This window comes from Anastrepha obliqua, chromosome 4 (genome assembly GCF_027943255.1).
Source record: "Anastrepha obliqua isolate idAnaObli1 chromosome 4, idAnaObli1_1.0, whole genome shotgun sequence".
Classification (NCBI taxonomy): domain Eukaryota; kingdom Metazoa; phylum Arthropoda; class Insecta; order Diptera; family Tephritidae; genus Anastrepha; species Anastrepha obliqua.
The window spans coordinates 78,712,062-78,732,127 of NC_072895.1; the positions used below are offsets into that span (position 1 = coordinate 78,712,062).

At 37.2% G+C, this 20,066-nt stretch overlaps 2 protein-coding genes across 2 annotated transcripts in view; one reads left to right on the forward strand and one right to left on the reverse strand.

Moving 5' to 3' along the window:
• LOC129244435 (tubulin beta-3 chain) overlaps nucleotides 1–3,330 on the forward strand; it is a 35,629-nt gene extending 32,299 nt beyond the window's left edge. The window contains exons 3-4 of the mRNA XM_054882059.1: nucleotides 641–885; nucleotides 950–3,330. Of these exons, the coding sequence (XP_054738034.1) occupies nucleotides 641–885; nucleotides 950–1,903 (1,199 nt within the window). The 3' untranslated portion in view covers nucleotides 1,904–3,330. The remainder of the gene's footprint in view (nucleotides 1–640; nucleotides 886–949) is intronic.
• Nucleotides 3,331–16,272: 12,942 nt separating this feature from the next.
• On the reverse strand, nucleotides 16,273–18,691 carry LOC129245602 (chitinase-like protein Idgf5). The gene is made up of 3 exons (XM_054883869.1): nucleotides 18,555–18,691; nucleotides 17,350–17,907; nucleotides 16,273–17,285 (listed from the first exon to the last, which is right to left on the reverse strand). The coding sequence occupies exons 1-3, from the start codon at nucleotides 18,658–18,660 to the stop codon at nucleotides 16,645–16,647; spliced, it is 1,305 nt and encodes a 434-aa protein (XP_054739844.1). The 5' UTR covers nucleotides 18,661–18,691; the 3' UTR covers nucleotides 16,273–16,644.
• Between the last annotated feature and the right edge of the window lie 1,375 nt (nucleotides 18,692–20,066).

Sequence of the window (20,066 nt, forward strand, 5' to 3'; positions counted from 1 at the left end):
AATAATACTAATAGGGTCGGCATCATCTTTTGTAGTGCAAATACGCACTGGCCTTTATTTCGACTTGCATTGGCCGAGCTCATTGACTCCTGCCTATTGGGATACTCAAAATGAATGCATCCATATACTGGGTACTTGCCATTGTGAGAAGACATGTAAATTCCGTCGCCGTGCTAGCACTCATTCGTCTGATTTGGGCAGCGCTGCGTGGGTATGCTTCCTACTGTTTTAGTGCATGGTACGCATGCGTTGAAAAATGAGATAGTGCACGTGCCGCGCATTTCGAACACTTCATAATTCTGTCATTGCGGTGATATATCAGGTGTGGGGATATTTATAGCTATAGAAGTAGGCTTGACCAAAAGAGATAAGGAGAGGAAAACAAAATTGTGTTTGCTGGTTTCCATTACATTTGCGATGTTTGTGGGCTCTTTCGAATCTCTGGATATGCGACTTCAGTACGAGTCTATTTAAATGAAAGTTCTTGTCTAAGCGGCTTTCACTTTCTATAAAAATGGTATGTTTTATCTGTTATTTATTTGTGGCATAAATAATTAACATTCCTCTGTCTTCTTATTCATATCTATCTGTTACTATCTCGACTTGTTTCTAATACTTTTTCAACGATTTTATTTTGTAGCGGTGACGCGTTCCTCTGGTGGAAAATATGTGCCTCGTGCCATTCTTCTTGATCTCGAGCCCGGTACCATGGAGTCGGTGCGTTCTGGTCCGTACGGACAGCTTTTCCGCCCTGACAACTTCGTATTTGGTCAGTCGGGAGCTGGTAATAATTGGGCTAAGGGCCATTATACCGAAGGTGCCGAATTGGTGGACAATGTTCTGGATGTGGTGCGTAAGGAGTGCGAGAACTGCGACTGCTTGCAGGTAAGTGAATATCTCTATAAAAGGCTGATTATTATTTTTTATGTACAATCCATATCTCCTTCAGGGCTTTCAATTGACGCACTCGCTGGGTGGTGGCACGGGCTCTGGCATGGGCACGTTGCTTATCTCAAAGATACGCGAAGAGTATCCTGATCGCATAATGAACACCTACTCTGTGGTGCCTTCGCCAAAGGTTTCCGACACAGTCGTCGAGCCATATAATGCGACTCTCTCGATCCATCAATTGGTGGAAAACACTGATGAGACGTATTGCATTGACAACGAGGCTCTATACGATATTTGTTTCCGTACTTTGAAAGTATCCAATCCCAGTTACGGTGACTTGAATCATCTCGTATCGCTTACCATGTCCGGTGTCACCACTTGCCTGCGCTTTCCTGGTCAACTAAATGCCGATCTACGTAAACTGGCCGTCAACATGGTACCCTTCCCCCGCCTCCACTTCTTTATGCCTGGTTTTGCGCCACTAACATCGCGTGGCTCTCAACAATACCGCGCTCTGACTGTACCCGAGTTAACGCAACAAATGTTTGACGCTAAGAACATGATGGCTGCCTGCGATCCCCGACATGGCCGTTACTTGACCGTCGCTGCCGTTTTTCGTGGCCGTATGTCGATGAAGGAGGTGGACGAACAAATGTTAGCTGTGCAGAATAAGAACAGCTCATACTTCGTGGAATGGATACCGAATAATGTGAAGACAGCGGTATGTGACATCCCACCTAAAGGATTAAAGATGTCCTCGACTTTCATTGGCAATACCACCGCCATTCAAGAACTATTCAAACGTATTTCGGAACAATTCTCGGCGATGTTTAGACGCAAGGCCTTCTTGCATTGGTACACTGGCGAGGGCATGGATGAGATGGAGTTCACCGAGGCGGAGAGCAATATGAACGATCTGGTGTCGGAATATCAGCAATATCAGGAGGCTACCGCAGACGATGAATTCGATCAGGAGGTGAATCAAGAGGAGGTGGAGGGCGATTGTATTTAATGTAGAGACCAGAGGAATGGGGAGCGTGCGTGGTGCGGTGGGAAGGAGAAGAACAACAAATTTTGCGTTAGGAGAACGTTTGTGGCTATCGGGTATGCGTTTTGATTGGAGGGAGAGGTACGACAGCTGTGGCATACTTTAGCGCACCTACGCATAGCAACAACAACCCGACTGTACTGCTTTCCGCCGTATTCATGTTCATAGCTGGAAGCGAGACATTTACAAGACAAAAAGCAAAACAACAAAAAAAATTAAATTTAATTTAGTATTTCGCACGTAAAAAGAAATGTTCCATTCTTAATCGAGTTTATTGTATAACGCGTATGTAGTTGAAAATATCGGCACACACATACTCAGGCATGCACACAAATTCATATATTCAAGCATACATTCATACGAGTCATATTCACACACCTGTGTGTGTGTTTATAGTCAAAAGTTACAAATCGTATTCGAACACATTTTTTATACACTTTAAGGGCACGTCTATCGCATTTCTCTGCTAGTTCTATTGAAACTTTTTATGAAAACATTAAAAAGAACTTGTCATTACTTTTCATAAACTCACATCTTTCAACCTAAAACACTATTCATTTTTGATAATAGTTTAACGTTACACTCATACATATCATTAAATTCTCCATAATTGTCATCCATAAAAACTTTCCACTATTTTCACTTTCTCTTCGCATTTTCATTCAATTTGAACATCGATTTTAGTAGTTTTAACATTTGATATTTTCATAAATAAAGCCTTAATAAAAACTTCCTTAGATTTAGCATCTTAAGTATTAACTGAATTTTAATACGAATAGTTTGATATTTATTTGTGACATCTAACACTAAATTTATCATTCAGTTCGTTTCAGAGAGTCACCCCAGTTTTTCTATAAATTGCGTAAAGGCGAGTTTTCATGCAGTTCTACGAGCTGGTCAAATCGAAACGAATTGTTGTTGCTTTCAATACAGATATGATAAAAGTGTAAGGTGGAATGATTTAGCTGTCTACGCCGACACGGCGTCTACGTCTACTGAATTAAATCAGACATGCTTCACATGTTCAAAGATTATTTAAACTTCTGCATAAACTGCCAAGCATCACTGAACGGCTATGCAAACTCGCCTTAACCAATGTAAAAACTTCACCAGCAAATTTAATTTTACGTGTCTCTTTATAAAATATTTAAAATTAAGTTATTGTGGCAATATCTGTACCCAGAGGTATGAAACGAATATTTTGGCTAAATTTTATGAAGTGGAAAAATCAAAGAAAATTCAGAAAAGAAAAAACTATATCAGGAATTAATTTCATAAATAATAATTTCACATGGTATTTTGATTAATATATAAGAATTTTCTTATTTTTAATAAAACTGTGTCTTATTTTTACTGTTCGTAATAAAATCAAAATTTTAAATTTGTTATTTAAATAAAAATTAACGGAAATATATACCATTGCCTTGCTTTGTTTCTTCGCCCACGATAAAATCGGCAAGTACTTTTTATTGTCTTCCATGCGATATATTTAAATATTTTGACCCAAAATGTGGTGGTTTGCTACTAAAATAAAATACTATGTACTCATCAAACGCAAAAAATAAAGGTGTATTGATAATAAATAAATTATTTCTGCATAATATTGAAGGCGTTTTTAGCATGAATGCAGATTTGCGCACAAATCTGCCCCTCTTAATTCCCGATGAGGTGCAACCATTTTGTCTCTCTGATAAACAATAAAAAAATTTGGTTGGTTTCTGTTCCAAGTCTATCAGACATTCGGAAATTAGATCTTAGACAGTGATATCGCATTCTGGTAAGAGCAATGACAAAGAAAGTGGTCAACCCCCTCCACCCTCTCCCCGTTGGCTTGCCTACATACTGGGCGGAGTGGATTGATTTAAGATCAGGTGCCTTCCTGGCTGGTTCGCCCACCATACAATTTGCAGGAAATCTATATCTGAGGACCTAGACAACGTACGAGTTACACCGCTTAGTTAGTTCATTTAGAATAGCCCTATGTACTTTATATTCAATTACTACTTTGGAAGAAGTATTATTGCACTGTATAAATTTAATGGCTACTTGACTATAGAGAGTAGGCAGTGATCAGTTGTGCCACAACAGCATACAATACAGCCTGTTTTATAGCTGCAGTAGTCTCAACTCTATTACAGTGGCTCAATAAAGACAGCGTGAACAAAGCTCAATTGAAGTGAAAAATGTAATTTTTAGTCATCATGAAAAGGGTAAAACCGTTCGGGAAATCGCAGAAAAAGTACATAGAACCCGTTCGGTTGTATACCACGTGATCAAACGTTTCAAAGTAACAAAATCAGTGGAAAATAAAAAGAAATCGCTACGGCCAAAACAGTTTTCGGATGCAGATGAAAGGTGGATATGGAACAAATTGAGAAAAACCAAAATTGAGCGCTCCTAAGCTCGCAACAGAAGTCGCCCAACACATTAATATTAACTGCAACCTCAAAAGTATACGTATAGTGTTGCAAAAGATTAATTATTATATAAGAGTTGCAAAAAAAACCTTTCATGAACGAGATTCAGCGACACAAAAGAATAAAATTCGCGAAGCGCATGGCGATAAGGATTCCGAGATCTGGAAGCACGTTTTATTTGCAGATGAAAGCAAGTTTAACATATTTAGGTCAGATGGGCAATCATATGTGTGGAGAAGACACATGTGTAGGTCGGTAATGGTATGGAGTTGTGCAAGGTGGCGCAAAAGTAACCTTGCGATGTTTTTTGGCTGTAATTTAAAAAAAAAAATGAAAAACTTTGATTCTTTTTGTGGATTAGTTTTATTTGGTCTTTTAATTTTTTTTACATCAAGTCAAGAATATGATGTCATGTAAATGGCCGCCGCCACAGTTGATTGCCATTTGAGCCCTTTTTATGGCATTTTCCATCATTTTGGCCAAAACTTCCGGCGATAGGTCCTCACATTTTTGACGGATATTGTCTTTAAGAGCTGCAAGAATCTGAGGCTTGCTGACATAAACCCGCGACTTCAAAAACCCCCACAAAAAGAAGTCTGTAGCGGTCAAATCGCCAAAACGGGGGATTTGGCGCCCGGGAAATGCATCCTTCAGCATATCGGTTGTGGCACGTGCAGTGTGTCCCGTTGCACCGTCCTGTTGGAACCACATGTTTTCCAATCCCAATTCATCAAGTTGCGGCAAAAAGAACTCGTTGATCATTGCTCTGTAGCGCTCACCATTCACAGTAACCGTTTGGCCCGCGACGTCTTCGAAAAAAAAAGGTCCGATGACTCCTCCAGCGAAAACAGCACACCATACAGTGACTTTGAGCGGGTGTAATGACTCGTCGTGGGTTACACGCGGATTTTCAGTGCCCCAGAAGCGTAAATTTTGCTTATTTACGTACCCGCTAAGATGGAAATGGGCCTCATCACTCATGATTATTTTTGATGAAAAATCAACTTCCTCTTGGTGGTGATTAAGGACGGCTTGAGCGTATGTTAGACGCGATTGGCGGTCAGCAGCTAACAGCTGATGCACCGTCTGGACTTTGTACGGAAACATCTTCAAATCTTGTACCAAAATTCGCTGTAAAGACCGTCGACTGATACCCATTTGCGTGGCACGTCGTCTGGTCGATGTCGACGGCGCTTCCATGACATCCTCGGCTACAGTAGCAATATTCTCTGCAGAACGGCTACTCCGGGGTCTGCCACGCCTGGCAGCATCTCGTGTTGTGCCAGTCTCTTCGAGGCGAGCGGCTAAACGTCGCAGTGTTTAACCAGTAGGCGTTGGACGGCGAGGAAATCTGCTACGAAATTCACGTTGTGCCAAAGTCACTGACCGATTATTGGTGCAATAAATAGACAGCAATATTCCGCGTTCTGGAGCAGTGTAGCGTAACATTGTTTATTAACGTGTATTTCGCATGTGTTTACTACACAAATGTCAAAACAGAACTGACATTAAAGGCCAATCGCAAAATTTATAGCATTTTCTGATAGAAGGATTACTTTAGCGCAACCTGTTATGTCCGCTGCTGGTACTAGAAATTTTTGATTTATTAATGTCAATATGAACTGCAAGCAATACCTAACATCTATGAAAAATTTGGTCCAAAGAGCTGAAAATCGAGACAACGATAACAAGCATGAGGCACTTGATGCCCGTATGCGGGTTATGCACCTCCACCCTCTCCAGACATCAATGTAATTGAACGTCTGTGGGCTCATTTGGAAAACCAACTGAAAAAGCATGTTATTAGAAACAAGAAAGACCTAGAAAATGCTATTACAGAAGAGTGGGTGAAAATAGATCCTTTAATATGCAAAAAGCTGGTCGAATCCATGCCTGAAGAATACTGAATGCTGTGAAAATAACGACTTGTCGACTCAATATTAATTATATTATTTTTTCTTAAATATTTTTTGCTTAACTGTACTTTATATAAATGTGCGAGTTCTTTTGTGTAAGCATTTCTTTAAGTTTTCTATGTACGAATGAGTTGAAGTTTATTTATGTTTTTTGTAGTTTCGAAAAATACACTTGAAGAAGGAAAATAAATGTGACTATAAACGCATTAGATTTGTATTTTAATATATATTTTTTTATTTTACACTATATCACTTGGGTTTCCGAGTTCATTGTTGAGCCACTGTATTTAGTCTTGAGCCATCAATGAAGATAGCCACTGACCCTGGGCCAAGGTCTTTAACCTTATTATGTACACTCGCCTCTTTCTGGGATTCGTGTGAAAAAAATATTTTCAAAACAGAATTGTGGAGCAGTGTAATCCACACATCGCTCTATGTATCCTCCGAAGAGTTCCGAAAACTTTTGAGTACCCAGTATTGCCAAGGTGGGCAAGCATTAAATCGGATTGCGTTGTAATTGGCCCGAAATTTGGCATAGATGTACATATATGGGGAGAAGGTCCAGTATAGTCTCAAGGCACAGGTGGGAGTAGAGGAGAGCGATACTGTAATAAGCATGAATGGCATCCTTTGTCCCCTTTCAAATTTGCTCTTTGATGCCATATTTTCCAATGTTGGCCATATTTTCCAGGATAGGCCTCACAACCAAAGTGTACGGCCTAGAATAACCCCGAGGTACTTTGCCTACTTAGACTATTAGTTTCTAAATAGCACCATTTCAGTGCCAATCTTTGCTAAATTTCAGGGAGCACTGGATTTGGCGAATGATTTCGATGGTTTTTTTCTAATTGATCGAAATGTTTGCACTGAACACAAATAAGAAAATGATAAAAATCTTTAGAGGTAAAATCTTTGGGTGAGAGATTTGTGGTGCATTCATATTTGATATGTAGTTTTCGTTCTTGGTGTGGTGAATTCTAAACATAGGGCGCTATTGTAATTCTACAAATTCTACATATAGAAATTCAATTTGAGGAGCAAAACGATATAATGAACATAAGTGATTCAGAAGCAAAATGCAATGAAGAACTAAAGAGACGCTTGAAAAAATTTGCAAAAATGGCTTAGTAGCTTTTGAACACATGAGAAACGTCGAGAGTCAGTTTCAAAACTGGCATTGAAAATGAGTAGTCAACTATTCCTTTCACGGTGTCAAATATTTTTTTGTCTTTAATTTTTTATATATGTATTCGCTGATGATTTCTAAAATAGGAAAACGATAAAAATTTTAGGAGGTAAAATCTTGGGGTGAGAGATTTGTGGCGTAGAATCTTCATTCATGGTGTGGTGAATTCACAAAACTTAGTGTGGTTTCTCTGCTCTACCTATTACTGAATTATAATAGCGCCCTCTGTTCGGAATCTACAATTATTTGTAGAATACGAAAGTAAATTTAGCTATGACACAAGCATAGCGAACACAAAATCGCCGTCAGAGGGCCCTCATGTAAGTAAATTCAAATCTGTTTGCAGCCCACCGAATGGAATAACCATGCAGGAAAAACTTTAGCAAGCAAAGACACATTATTTAACCAATAACACCAGAGAATGACTCAGGTTAAAGTCTTGTACACACTTTTATTTGTTCGATATTTTTATTTAATTTTTTGTAGTTGGTTTAATTACAATTGATTTAAAATAGTGTATTCAGGTTTTTCTAATACCTGTTATTTAGAAATTTATTTTCTATATAAAATTATTCATACTGCTTTTGAACTGATTTATATGTAAAACATCCATAAAGCCAATGCATATGAATATGCATTCATATATTTAATCTCTTCAGTCAAATCTGAACTACTTACATACCCATATTGATGAAAAAATATTTTAATATCCAGAAAGCCAAACGCGCATACACGCATATGTATATATAATACTTAAGTATATATAAATGTATACAAACCTTCATGGAACGCAAAATGTATGCATATAAAAAACAACAACTGCGACCGTCTTCTTGTCCGTCAGTGAAAAGATGGGATATGTATACCCTATGAGCAAAAAGAACCGGGAAGGTCATGTTGACTGTTTTCTTCGATTGCCAAGGCATAGTGCAGCATGAGTACCTTCCATCGGTGTTTGTATGTTGCAAACAGCCGGAAATGTGAGCAAGCAATTAATGGATTTTGCATGATGATAACGCGCCATCGCACCGATCAAAGAGAATGCGACGAAGGAGCTGAAGGCCATCCCTTCGACGGTCTACCAGGGGTGTATGGAGGACTAGGTTAAACGTTGACACATATGTGTTGCTTCAGACGGGTCATATTTTGAAGGAGATAAAATAAATTTGGCTGAAATTTAATTCTGTTTTGTTTTATTTAAACATTCCCGGTACTTTTAAATTCTACATTAATTCCGGTAATGTTTATAGCCGAGGATTTCAACATAAGTAACGGGTAATTTTTTAGCTATTATCTTTTTAAGCAATTGGTTTAAACAGCTGACGCACGTTTCGTGTTTTGTTTTACTGTCAAACATCTTCAGTTTGGTCTATAATTTAACCATGAATCGTATTACAAATGAACAACACTTGCAAATCATTGAATTTTATTATAAAAATGCGTGTTCTGTTAAGAAAGTTTATCGCGCGCTTCTTCCATTTTATGGTCAGTTTAATCGACCCACTGAAGCGGCTATTCGAGCTATTGTGACTAAATTTAGAACCAAATTTACATTATTGGACATCAAACCACCAACAAGCTTACGAGAGTGCGAACTGAAGAAAATATCGCAGCTGTATCGGCCAGTGTTGATGATGGCATCAATTATCGATTCGTCGCCGTTCGCAGCAATTGGGCCTCTGTTACTCAAGAACGTGGAAATTTTGACGATGCCACATGCCACACAGCACGCGTAACAATGGACTTGTTGAGAGGCGAGTTCGGTGAACATTTTACTTCACGTTTGGGACCTGCCAATTGGCCACCCAGATCGTGCGATATAACGCCTTTAGATTATTTTTTGTAGGGCTATGTTAAAGCTCATGTCTATTCAGACAAGTTTGCTTCAATGAACGCATTGGAAGACAACATTAAAGCATTTATATGTGAGATACCGGCCGAAACATTGGAAAGAGTATGCCAAAATTGGACTAAGCGGATCGACCATTTGAAGCGCAGTCAGGGTCAACATTTGCATGAAATAATCTTCAAACATTAAATTATATGGACTGTAATATCGATTTAAATAAAAAATTTCATGCAGTTTTCTGAATTTTATGTGTTTTTTTTGAAAAACTTTCCTATAGCTCTTAAGAAATCACCCTTTACTTCCCGCTTATAATCATCGAATCTCGTGCATTTTTGATGGTGCTTATATCCGAGAAATATTGATCCGAATAACTGTTCCGGGCATATTTTAAAATTTATGTTTTTCTATCGATAGAAAGGAAATATTGACATGCTTTGAAGCAAGCAAAACCAATCTTAGTCTTAGGTCCTGTTTCATTAGATTATTTTTGATTTAAACAAGTGACAATAGTCACGCAAACATAACAGTTTTTCCTATTAAAAATTATATAGGGAAATTTTGGAAAATAATAAGGCAGCCCATAGGTACTTCCAGTTTCCTTTGAACGCTTTTATAATAAAAAAATATCTGTCGGCAATGCTTATTTGGCTACTATCTTCATCATTGTCTAAAAAACCTCAATAACGTCCTTACTTTTACTACAAAAAAGGTCCTTTTTGATATTTCATTAAAAATTATTTCGCAAATACGTTGAACCTCAGACATCTCGCTAACAAATCGTTTTCAAGTTTCTACCAGCCTTCATCAATTTCTGATCTAAAATCAGACAAAAGATTGAAGAAAGAAAGATTGATGTGAGAAAAAAAGAGAGTGTCGAAATAGCGAAAAAGAAATAAAAAAAAGTTGTTTGTAAGGGAAACTCTACAATTACGTCAGTTCAACAGCTGATAATGCAGATATATTTTACGTGCAACCTTCTGTATTCTTTCATCCGTCTACTTGTACACATACTTATATAATATATATTTTAATATGCCATATACGTTTTGGAATGTGTTATGTGTAACCTATTGATTTAAACAAAGGATTCGTCCACCTTAACATTAAAATTGTGCAAAACTATATGTCGCTCCATTTGAGGAACAACATCAAGACGCACTCCAAAAATTCCAAAGAAGCTTCAAACCAAATTACAAAATTAATTAAAGTCCTTTTTTCCTTCATGTTCTTCTTACTCTGACACATCTATTTCTGAAATGAAATTATATAAAACTTGAATATCTTGACTAAAATATTTAAAAAGAATGCCTCTTACCTCCAAATCACAAAATCTTCACATATTTTGTTAATAAAAAATGCGTAGAATTTGGATTGTTGAAACTTTTTTCTTAAAACAGTACCGCGGGCATATTATTTAGATCAAATACGCACAATCCAAAATCTGGATGGCAGAAGTTTGAGCAGCACTGCTCGTGATGTTCACAATCCTCCAATGATATATTGGGAATACAAGCGGAAGCTTTCTGAAATTAAAATTATTTTAAATTCAAGAAGAAAAATCAGTTGCAATCATACATACATATGTAAGTATATATGAATGTATGTATGTACGTATAATAACAGCTCAACGGCATAGCGTATCTTATGATTAGCGCACTACGAAAAACATCTCATGATTCTAGGGTTAAAAAGTATAAAATATAAGTAAACGTAATTATAAGATTTTAGTCGTTCCGAAAGAGCGCAGAAAGTAGTTTTCATTAAGAAACATCATAGTTTTTGTTTTGGGCTACAGGAAAAAGGTAGAATAATGAAAATGTATAATATCTTGGAGAATACATAATGGATCAAAATTAAATTTTCTAGTATTTGTTTGTACTCCATTTTTCATTAAAATGTTCCATTGGACCCTTAATACCAAATCGATGGGTCGGCGCTTATTTCTACTATATAACGCCAACAGAAATTTTTAAAAAATTCATAAGGTATCTTATAAGCTTTAACTAAACATATCCGAAGAGATTTTTTTTTTATTTATTTTAATAATACTTTATCATAAACAAATAGTATGAAACATGCACTGTGCAGTAGTTTCATAAAAAATGGGCCGGACACGAACGACCATCGTCATGGGATTAGATATTTACAAAGGTTAAAAATTAACAATCAAAAAACCAAACCCATTTTTCTTGTAAGAAAACAACTTTTTAAATTGTTTTTACTTATTTCTGAAAATCTTTTAATCGAAATAAACTTTAAGAATAAATGAATGATCTCAAATAAATACAAATGTTATTCGCATGAGAATAAAAATGTTTGCTTTGACCATACCTACTTAAGTAAAGCTTAACAAGTGGCCAATTTAATACTAATAATAATAAATTGTATTGATATCACAAGAACCAAATAACAGAGAAAAAAATAATGTAGATTTTCGAACTCAGAGATCGAGTTTAAATCGGAATTGTCTGGCCTGGTTGTTGGGTAAGAAAATCATTATTTATTTGTAAACCTGTGTAATGCCAACCTCTATACCGACATCCTCAGCAATTTCTCTAATTGTGATTCGACGATTCTTCATAACTAGTTTCTTCACGACTATCGGAGAGAGCGTCGTCATTCACATCTGCTCGACCTTCTGTGAAAAGCTTGTACCACTTGTTAACATTTTTTTGACTCAGAGTACTTTCACCGTATGCCACTCTCACCATTTCAAGTGTTTTTGAGCACTTAATTCTATTTTTTACACAATATTTGATACATCTCCTTTGATCATTCTTTTCGATAGCAGAAAATCGCCGAACACGCAAAACACTTGCCTTATTTATGCCTCGCACAAACAAATTAAACATTGCTGAAACCGTGAACATATCTACATATCTCTGAAACGACTGCACTAACATAAAAAATAATAATAATCGAATAAAAAGCTAAATAATTGTTTAATCATCAAAACTTATTTTGTCGCCTTCAAAATAGGCTCCATTCGAAGCAAAACACATATACCAACGATTATTCCAGTCATCAAAGCACCTTTTACACGCGTTTCAAAAGATCTTCTTCAGCTCCTTCAGCGAATTCTCCTTAATGGCCTCTATCGACTCAAAGCGGCGTCCGCGGTGCGTTATCATGGTGCAAGATCCATTAATTTTCTTTCCACAAATTAGACCGTTTCCTACGCACATTCTCTCCATAACTTCCAAATAATATTCTTTATTTACCATAGAACCATTTGGAACGAATTCCGAGTGCACAACACTTTTGATCGACTTTCAAGTGGGTTTTTGTGTTTCGGCTCATGTGGATAGCACCATTCAGCCGCCGGTTGATTGGTTTACATGTCAAACTCATATACCCCTGTCTCATCACCTGTTATGATGCGCTGGATAAACGTTGGGCCCTAATTCACTTGCTCAAGAATGTCTTCAGCCACCTTCTTCCGATGAATTTTTTGAAAGAAATTCTCCCCTCATGCCCAGTTGATGGTGTAACATGTTGCGAATTGATTCGTGAGACACGGTAAGGTCACGAGCTACCTCCCTGAAGCTTAAATGATGGTTTCCCAGCACCGTTTCCTTGACTTTGTCGATGTTTTTATCCGTTGAATCTGATGGGCAACCAGATCGGGGCAAACCCTCCACAACTCCTCGGCCCTCTGCAAAAGCTTTATACCACCCGTAGACCCGTGTTTTTGATAAAGCACACTCGCCAAAGGGTTTCCTAAAAATTTTCATCTATTCGGTACACGAAATCCCGTCCAAAACACAAAATTTAAGACAAATTCTTTGTTCGATATTTTTATCCATAGTGAAAATCGCAAAACACACCTGCGATTGACTGATATACCTATGTATGTAATTAAATGTCAAAAACAAGGTAATTGGCAGATCACGCTCAAACCTTGCAACATTATAGTGGACAGTTGTACCAACATTCCTGCAAAAAAATTGAGACATATGTGTAACGCGCGCTTTTTAAATGAAGAATTACCGATATTTTTTTGACAAAATGTATGTATATCCTTTTGTTAGTTGTTTGGCTGAGCTTCTCCTCCAATTTGCTTGTATCTGTGTTTTGATTCGAAGGCCGGATGGATTTTCATGAGCAGCTTTGCCATGCAGAGATATATTTGGAGGTTTGTCTTTACCTGCCGAGGGGCAACCGCCATCAGAAAAAATATAATATGAAATTTTTTTATTGCGATATTTGGAAAAATATTCGGTCTGTATTATTAACAGGTTTTTTTGGTACCTGGAAATAATAAATAATAATTTTCTCTTGCGCCACAAGGGAGCAAGATTATTACTCATTATTCTTTGTTTATTTTCATAAATAATAAGAATAAGGGATTATACGAGTAATAACGATTTCCTCGAGATAGTAGTGGTAGTCGAACTGACTGCCTTTCTTGGGTTCATCACTGGTTCCAAATCTATGTAATTTTGCCTGTTTTATAACATAGAATTTTTTTTGAAAATTACGGTTATATAAGAGATGGGCGTGGTTATCGATAAATTTCGCAATAACCTTCTTTTAAAAGACGTGCTCTTGAAGAGATCTGCAAAAATATGTAAACTTTTTCTTGAGTTATAGCTGGCATTATGAGAAGGATATAGGTATAGTCATATAAATAAAGGGTGATTTTTTAAGAGCTATAGGAAAGTTTTTCAAAAAACACACGTAAAATTCAGAAAAATGCATGAAATGTTTATTTAAATCGATAGTACAGTCCATATAATTTCATGCAAATGTTGACCGCGACTGCGCTTCAAATGGTCCATCCGTATCTCACAATGCTTTAATGTTGTCTTCCAGGCTTGTCTGAATAGACATGAGCTTTAACATAACCCCACAAAAAATAATCTAAAGGTGTTATATCGCACGATCTAGGTGGCCAATTGACAGGTCCCGAACGTGAAATAAAATGTTCACCGAACTCGACTCTCAACAAGTCCATTGTTACGCGTGCTGTGTGGCATGTGGCACCGTCTTGCTGAAACCACATGTCATGCAAGTCCAGCTCTTGCATTTTGGGCAAAAAAAAAGTTGGATATCATTTTACGGTAGCGCTCACCATTCACAGTTACGTTACGATTCGCAGCATGTTTGAAGAAGTACGGTCCAATGATACCTCCAGCCCATAAACCGCACCAAACTGTGACCTTTTCTGGATACATTGGTAGCTTTTGTAATTCTTCTGGCTGATCTTCACTCCGGGATCGACAATTCTGCTTATTTACGTACCCATTGAATCAAAAATGAGCTTCGTCGCTGATAAAAAGTGGATCTTCGGCCAACTTTCCTAGAGCCCATTCACCAAAAATTCTGCGTTGCGGTAGGTAGTTCGGCTTGAATTCTTGCACCAGCTTTATTTTGAAAGGCTTCATACCTAAATCCTGTCGCAAAATTTTCCACATTGTTGAGTAACAGAGGCCCAATTGCTGCGAACGGCGACGAAGCGATAATTGATGGCCATCATTAACACTGGCCGATAAAGCTGCGATATTTTCTTCAGTTCGCACTCTACGTAAGCTTGTTGGTGGTTTGATGTCCAATAATGTAAATTTGGTTCTAAATTTAGTCACAATAGCTCGAATAGCCGCTTCAGTGGGTCGATTAAACTGACCATAAAATGGAAGAAGCACGCGATAAACTTTCTTAACAGAACACGTATTTTTATAATAAAATTCAATGATTTGCAAACGTTGTTCGTTTGTAAGACGATTCATAGTTAAATTATAGAAAAAACTGAAGATGTTTGACAGTAAAACAAAACACGAAACGTACGTCAGCTGTTTAAACCAACTGTTTGAAAAGATAATAGCTAAAAAATCACTCGTTACATACCAAAATGATTAAAATTAGACATGACTGTCCGTCCGCCCGATTCAATGAAACTTGGTATACATATTGTTTGAGGTAGTGTCCGAAATTGTTCAAATTTGACACAAATATTGAACTCAAGTAAAATTTTGAAAATTTGTGTAATTTTGTGTGTATCAAACGACGACTTAATAAAATAGGCCAAATTTCGGTACATGTATTGCATGTATATTTGTATGTATTTATATATACAAGGTGGCACATAATTAATCATCGATTTTTGCTTTTGAATAACTTTTTCACTAAATAATATAAAAAAAAAAATGTTGAGTGATAAAAATATTTATTTTAACCTTTACGCGCTCGATTGCTGGTCTCTTTGTATACTGCAGCTAGCTCACAAGTGTCAAACACGATTCACGTACGTCGTCATTTGCAAAAATTATAAACTTTTCGACATGGTGATTAAGTGTGCGTCACCTTTTACAAATATAATTGGACCTTGCACCCTTTTTGGGTGTTTGGCAGAGTTTCTCCTCCAATTTGTGGTATGCGTCTTGATGTTTTTCGACAAATGGAGGGACCTACAGTTTCCTGATGGTTTTTTATGAACAGTATAAAGGAGAGAAAAAACTTCCCCCCGTGTTTCATAAATAATAAATGATAGTCACGCACCAACCCATTCGGCTGTGGCTGCCGCTACCTCATTTAAATTCCACATAAATAGGGCCCACTTTTTTATTTGTTAAGACTAAATTTCCGTCCGTCTGTCTGCTGGTACAAGCTTTGTTTGGTTCCAAAAATTAATAAATTAACAGCAAGCCAGGGTATATAAAGTTCGGTCCAGACCTTCCTCGCTTGCTTTAATTAGTTTTTTTTTATTTGTTTACAATTTCTGGCAACCCATATACCTGCTTACCTCCATAAAAACAATTAAAGACTTTGAGCCAACATTTTTAATGTTTTTGCTCAATCTATAAATTTTTAAGTTTTTGGCTGGACCTTGGTGCATTTTGACATAGATATGAACATAAGCATATCTGAGTATCATAATAAGAAGAACTTACCGTTGTTTGCCGCGCACAAGAATTTATTACCATATTGCAAGCAATGAAATACATGAATACTCGTACTAGAATAAATTTGCGTTTGATAAAAATTTGCATTTTGCCTCTAATTTTCGTACATATTTACTGAATGACAACACCAAGTATACTGAATAGTTTGTCACTATTTTTTACTAAATCCAGTATCAAAGAAAGCAATTCTGGCAGTGGACATGACCCATCCTCATAATGGTTTTAGCATGTTTCAGATATGTATGTGTGTTTGTACATGTAATTGCATATGGATTCCACTATCTGGTGCCCATCTGCCTAGTTGGCATGCAATGCACGCTAATTACTGCACAAAAGGCATTTTAACTATGTATTTTATTGAAAGGTTTAATTATTGTATTTTTTCACTCACTGCCGTGTATGAAATCCTTAAACAACGTGATTTTTTTATTTCGTTTACAATTTGAACTTAATGCTTCTTAATATTGGATATTTCTCGCCTGCGCATTGGCCGCGGAAATCGTCCAGTGATAAATCGAACAGAGCCACACCACCCAAACCCTTAGCATACACATAACCCGCTTTAGTAGCTGCCGTGCTAGGCTCCTCATATCCCACCCATAAGCCATAAAGCCCCTCGTCATCGGCCGAACGGTATGCATAGCTTCCATAACGCTGGCGCGGATCACCCACTTTACGTAATGGGGCGTCATCGCCATCCAACTCCTTGTCCCGCTGCAATTTCTCACAGATTTCTGGCCAACTCAGTAAGCCAGGAATACGAATTTGTTTACCAGCAGGTCCTGGGCCTTCCGTGCGCTCAATCGGTGGATAGCCGGTAATACCTGAATCCCTTGACATTACCCACGACCGCCCGTACGCCGGTACACCGATATTAATTTTATTACTAGGTGCTGAGTTATTGAGCCAGTACTGCACTTGGTAGTCGATGTTGTGAGTGGGATCGCGTTCAAACATTTCGTATATGGGTGCGGTATGGTCCGCCACCTTCGGATCACGTTCCGGTGTTTGAAAGTCAAAGCTACCAAGATTGACGAAATCAACCAAAGGAATCACGCTGGGAATATCGATGAAAACTGCGTAAACCATACGTATAGTGTAAATTTACATATATTTGGAAAATAGATTTACGCAACTTACGATTAGCATTCACATGAGGTAGCATCGTTAGAGTCAAAATATGTCCGTCACTGCGAAAGGCGTCCTTCAATTCACGCACCAGAGTTGCGAACTGTGTTTTGTGCTCTTCTGCTTTCTCATCAACAACTTTGCTACCTGAGAACCAACTTTTGAAGGTTTTCCAAGCCTTTTTCAATTTGTTTTCCACCACTACTGGATGATTTTTAGGGAACTGCCAAGCCAAATCGAGACCATCGAAGTCAAAATTTTTTAAAAGCGTCAAAGCGCTATTGACAAATGTGTTGCGATGCGCCTGACTCTCTAGCACACTGAGATATGGATTTTCAAGTGTCTGGTCAAAGTGATCGCGATCACCGCCCACAGACAGTAAAATGAGCAATTGGGGATGATTGCGGCGCAGGTTGGTGATTGTGCGATAGTGATTTCGTGCTACATCTAATTCCATATTAGCAGGACGTAACTGGTAGTTCTCGGGATCGATACCGACATAACCGTAAACCAGATATTGACAAAACTGCAAGGCTGGCTCCAAGTCTTGCGGGGCTACTTGAGCCGGACCTGCAATTAATTAGATTTTTATACAATTTATGAAATGGATACAACTAATGTTTATTTGAAATAACTACTCCTTTCAAGCTTTTCTGAGACATGACTTAATAAACATATTTACATATTTGCGTATATTGTTTACTTTGAGTGCTGTCGGTTTAGTGATTAGTGTATCATACCGCTGATAACCTAATGGCACCGATTATTTTTCGAATAAAAAATAAAATACATACATGCATAGATGTAAGTACAAATAGATATAAATGTATATATAAATGTAGATTTAAATAAAATGCACTGCTATTTATGCATTGAAATTTATGTATGTCAGTCACTACATTTCAATTATAATTTTGCCAAAAGACAATTCAATAACAAAGCAATATACAAAATATATAGGTATACCACAGATTTGTACAAATATGCTTTTATTTTTTTTAATTTTTTTAAATTTTTTTAAATTTATTTTAATTTATTTTGTTTTCTTAGCATTAACATAGACACATATTTGGAGAGTTTACCAGTGTCTATTTCTATTTACTATACTGCATATGTATATATGTTTGTTTTTATTTTTATGTTTTGTTATTGCTATTTTACAAGTAAAAAAATACATATGTATGTATTCATATACTTATAAGTCCCACAATTCTAACCTTCTCTAATATGACTCGCTGAGTCATAATAACAAACCATCCTGGCGGCTTGTATGCCCACTATGAATATGAGCAAATTTATTAAAAAAAATATTACTTTCAACATTTTGCGCTTATTGAAATGATCTACACAGTTCAAGTTTAAAATGCAAACTAAAATTGTTTGCAATTTGCGGAGTAAAGAATTAAATAAACACTTAAATAAGATGAACTTATCAGCAAATTTAATTAATTAGTCCACGCATACAAATACATATTTCTATGCGAGCGATACAGTACGCCCCAGATATAATTGTTCTAAATAACAACTTGCATGTTGTTGACTAGAAGACCCGGCGAACTTCGTCCCGCTCAAAATTTATATAAAATGAATGAATCCTGTAGCATTAAATGTTGCTAAATTACATTCTTCGTTTATTTGTCCAGAGCGTAAATAAAAATATATCGGCTTTACAATACGCTAACATGCCACATATTTTTACAAATACTCCGACACCATCTAGTTTTTCAAAATTAACTCCATTCAAAGTAATTTCCTCAAAATTTCGTTGAATTCTGATGAAAATAAAATTTCTCATGCAAACGACGGTATATGCCTTATGACACACACATGTACCGACATGGGGCCGTTCAAAAACCTCGTGATGCGCTGGGGGGAGGGGGGGTAGAGGGTATCGGTTATATCACGAATTATCACGTGTCTTTCAGGAGGGGTGTAAAGATTGATCACAGAGAATCACAAGGGGGGAGTGGGGGGTCAATTTTTTCTGAAATTCGGGACACGAGGTTTATGAACGGCCCCCATGTTGAAAGGACTAATGCTAGTAAATGAAACAGCCGCGAAAGTAGGCCTCGAAATAAACATCGGCAAAACCAGGTAATGCATTTAAACTCGATCTGTACACACAATTTTAAAATTGACGGTACTGAGCTTGAAGAAATTAGACCCTTTAGCTACTTAGTCAGCATTATATCTTAAAGCGGAGGCTGAGAAGAAAATATTACCAATCGCATAAGTAAAGCGCAACAGGCTTTTGGATCTCTTAAAGGTTTCTGGAAATCCTCTGTGATCAGTTGTAACACTAAAATAAAAATATTGAACTCTAATGTCAAGTTCACCCTATTGTACGGCTGCGAAACTTGGCCACAGACTTGCAGCGCTTACTAGTATTTGTGCACCGTTGCCTCCGTACAGTACTTTGCATCTTCTGGTCCCACACCATATCCAATCAAAGCTTATGGGCTATGACGAACCAAACTCCAATGCGAATGTAAATACTCAAAAGAAAGTGGGGGTGGCTTGGACACATTTTAAGAAGAGATCCGAACGTTAACACTCATAATGCGATTGATTGGACCCCGCAAGGTAGCCGACGCAGAGGCAGACCATCACTAACCTGGAGAAGAATATTAGAAACGGATATAGCAAGGACAAACAAAAGTTGGAATATTTTCTAGGAGACTTTTTAAATTTTTTCATTGTAATATTTTTCTTCTTTTCGAAACAAATAC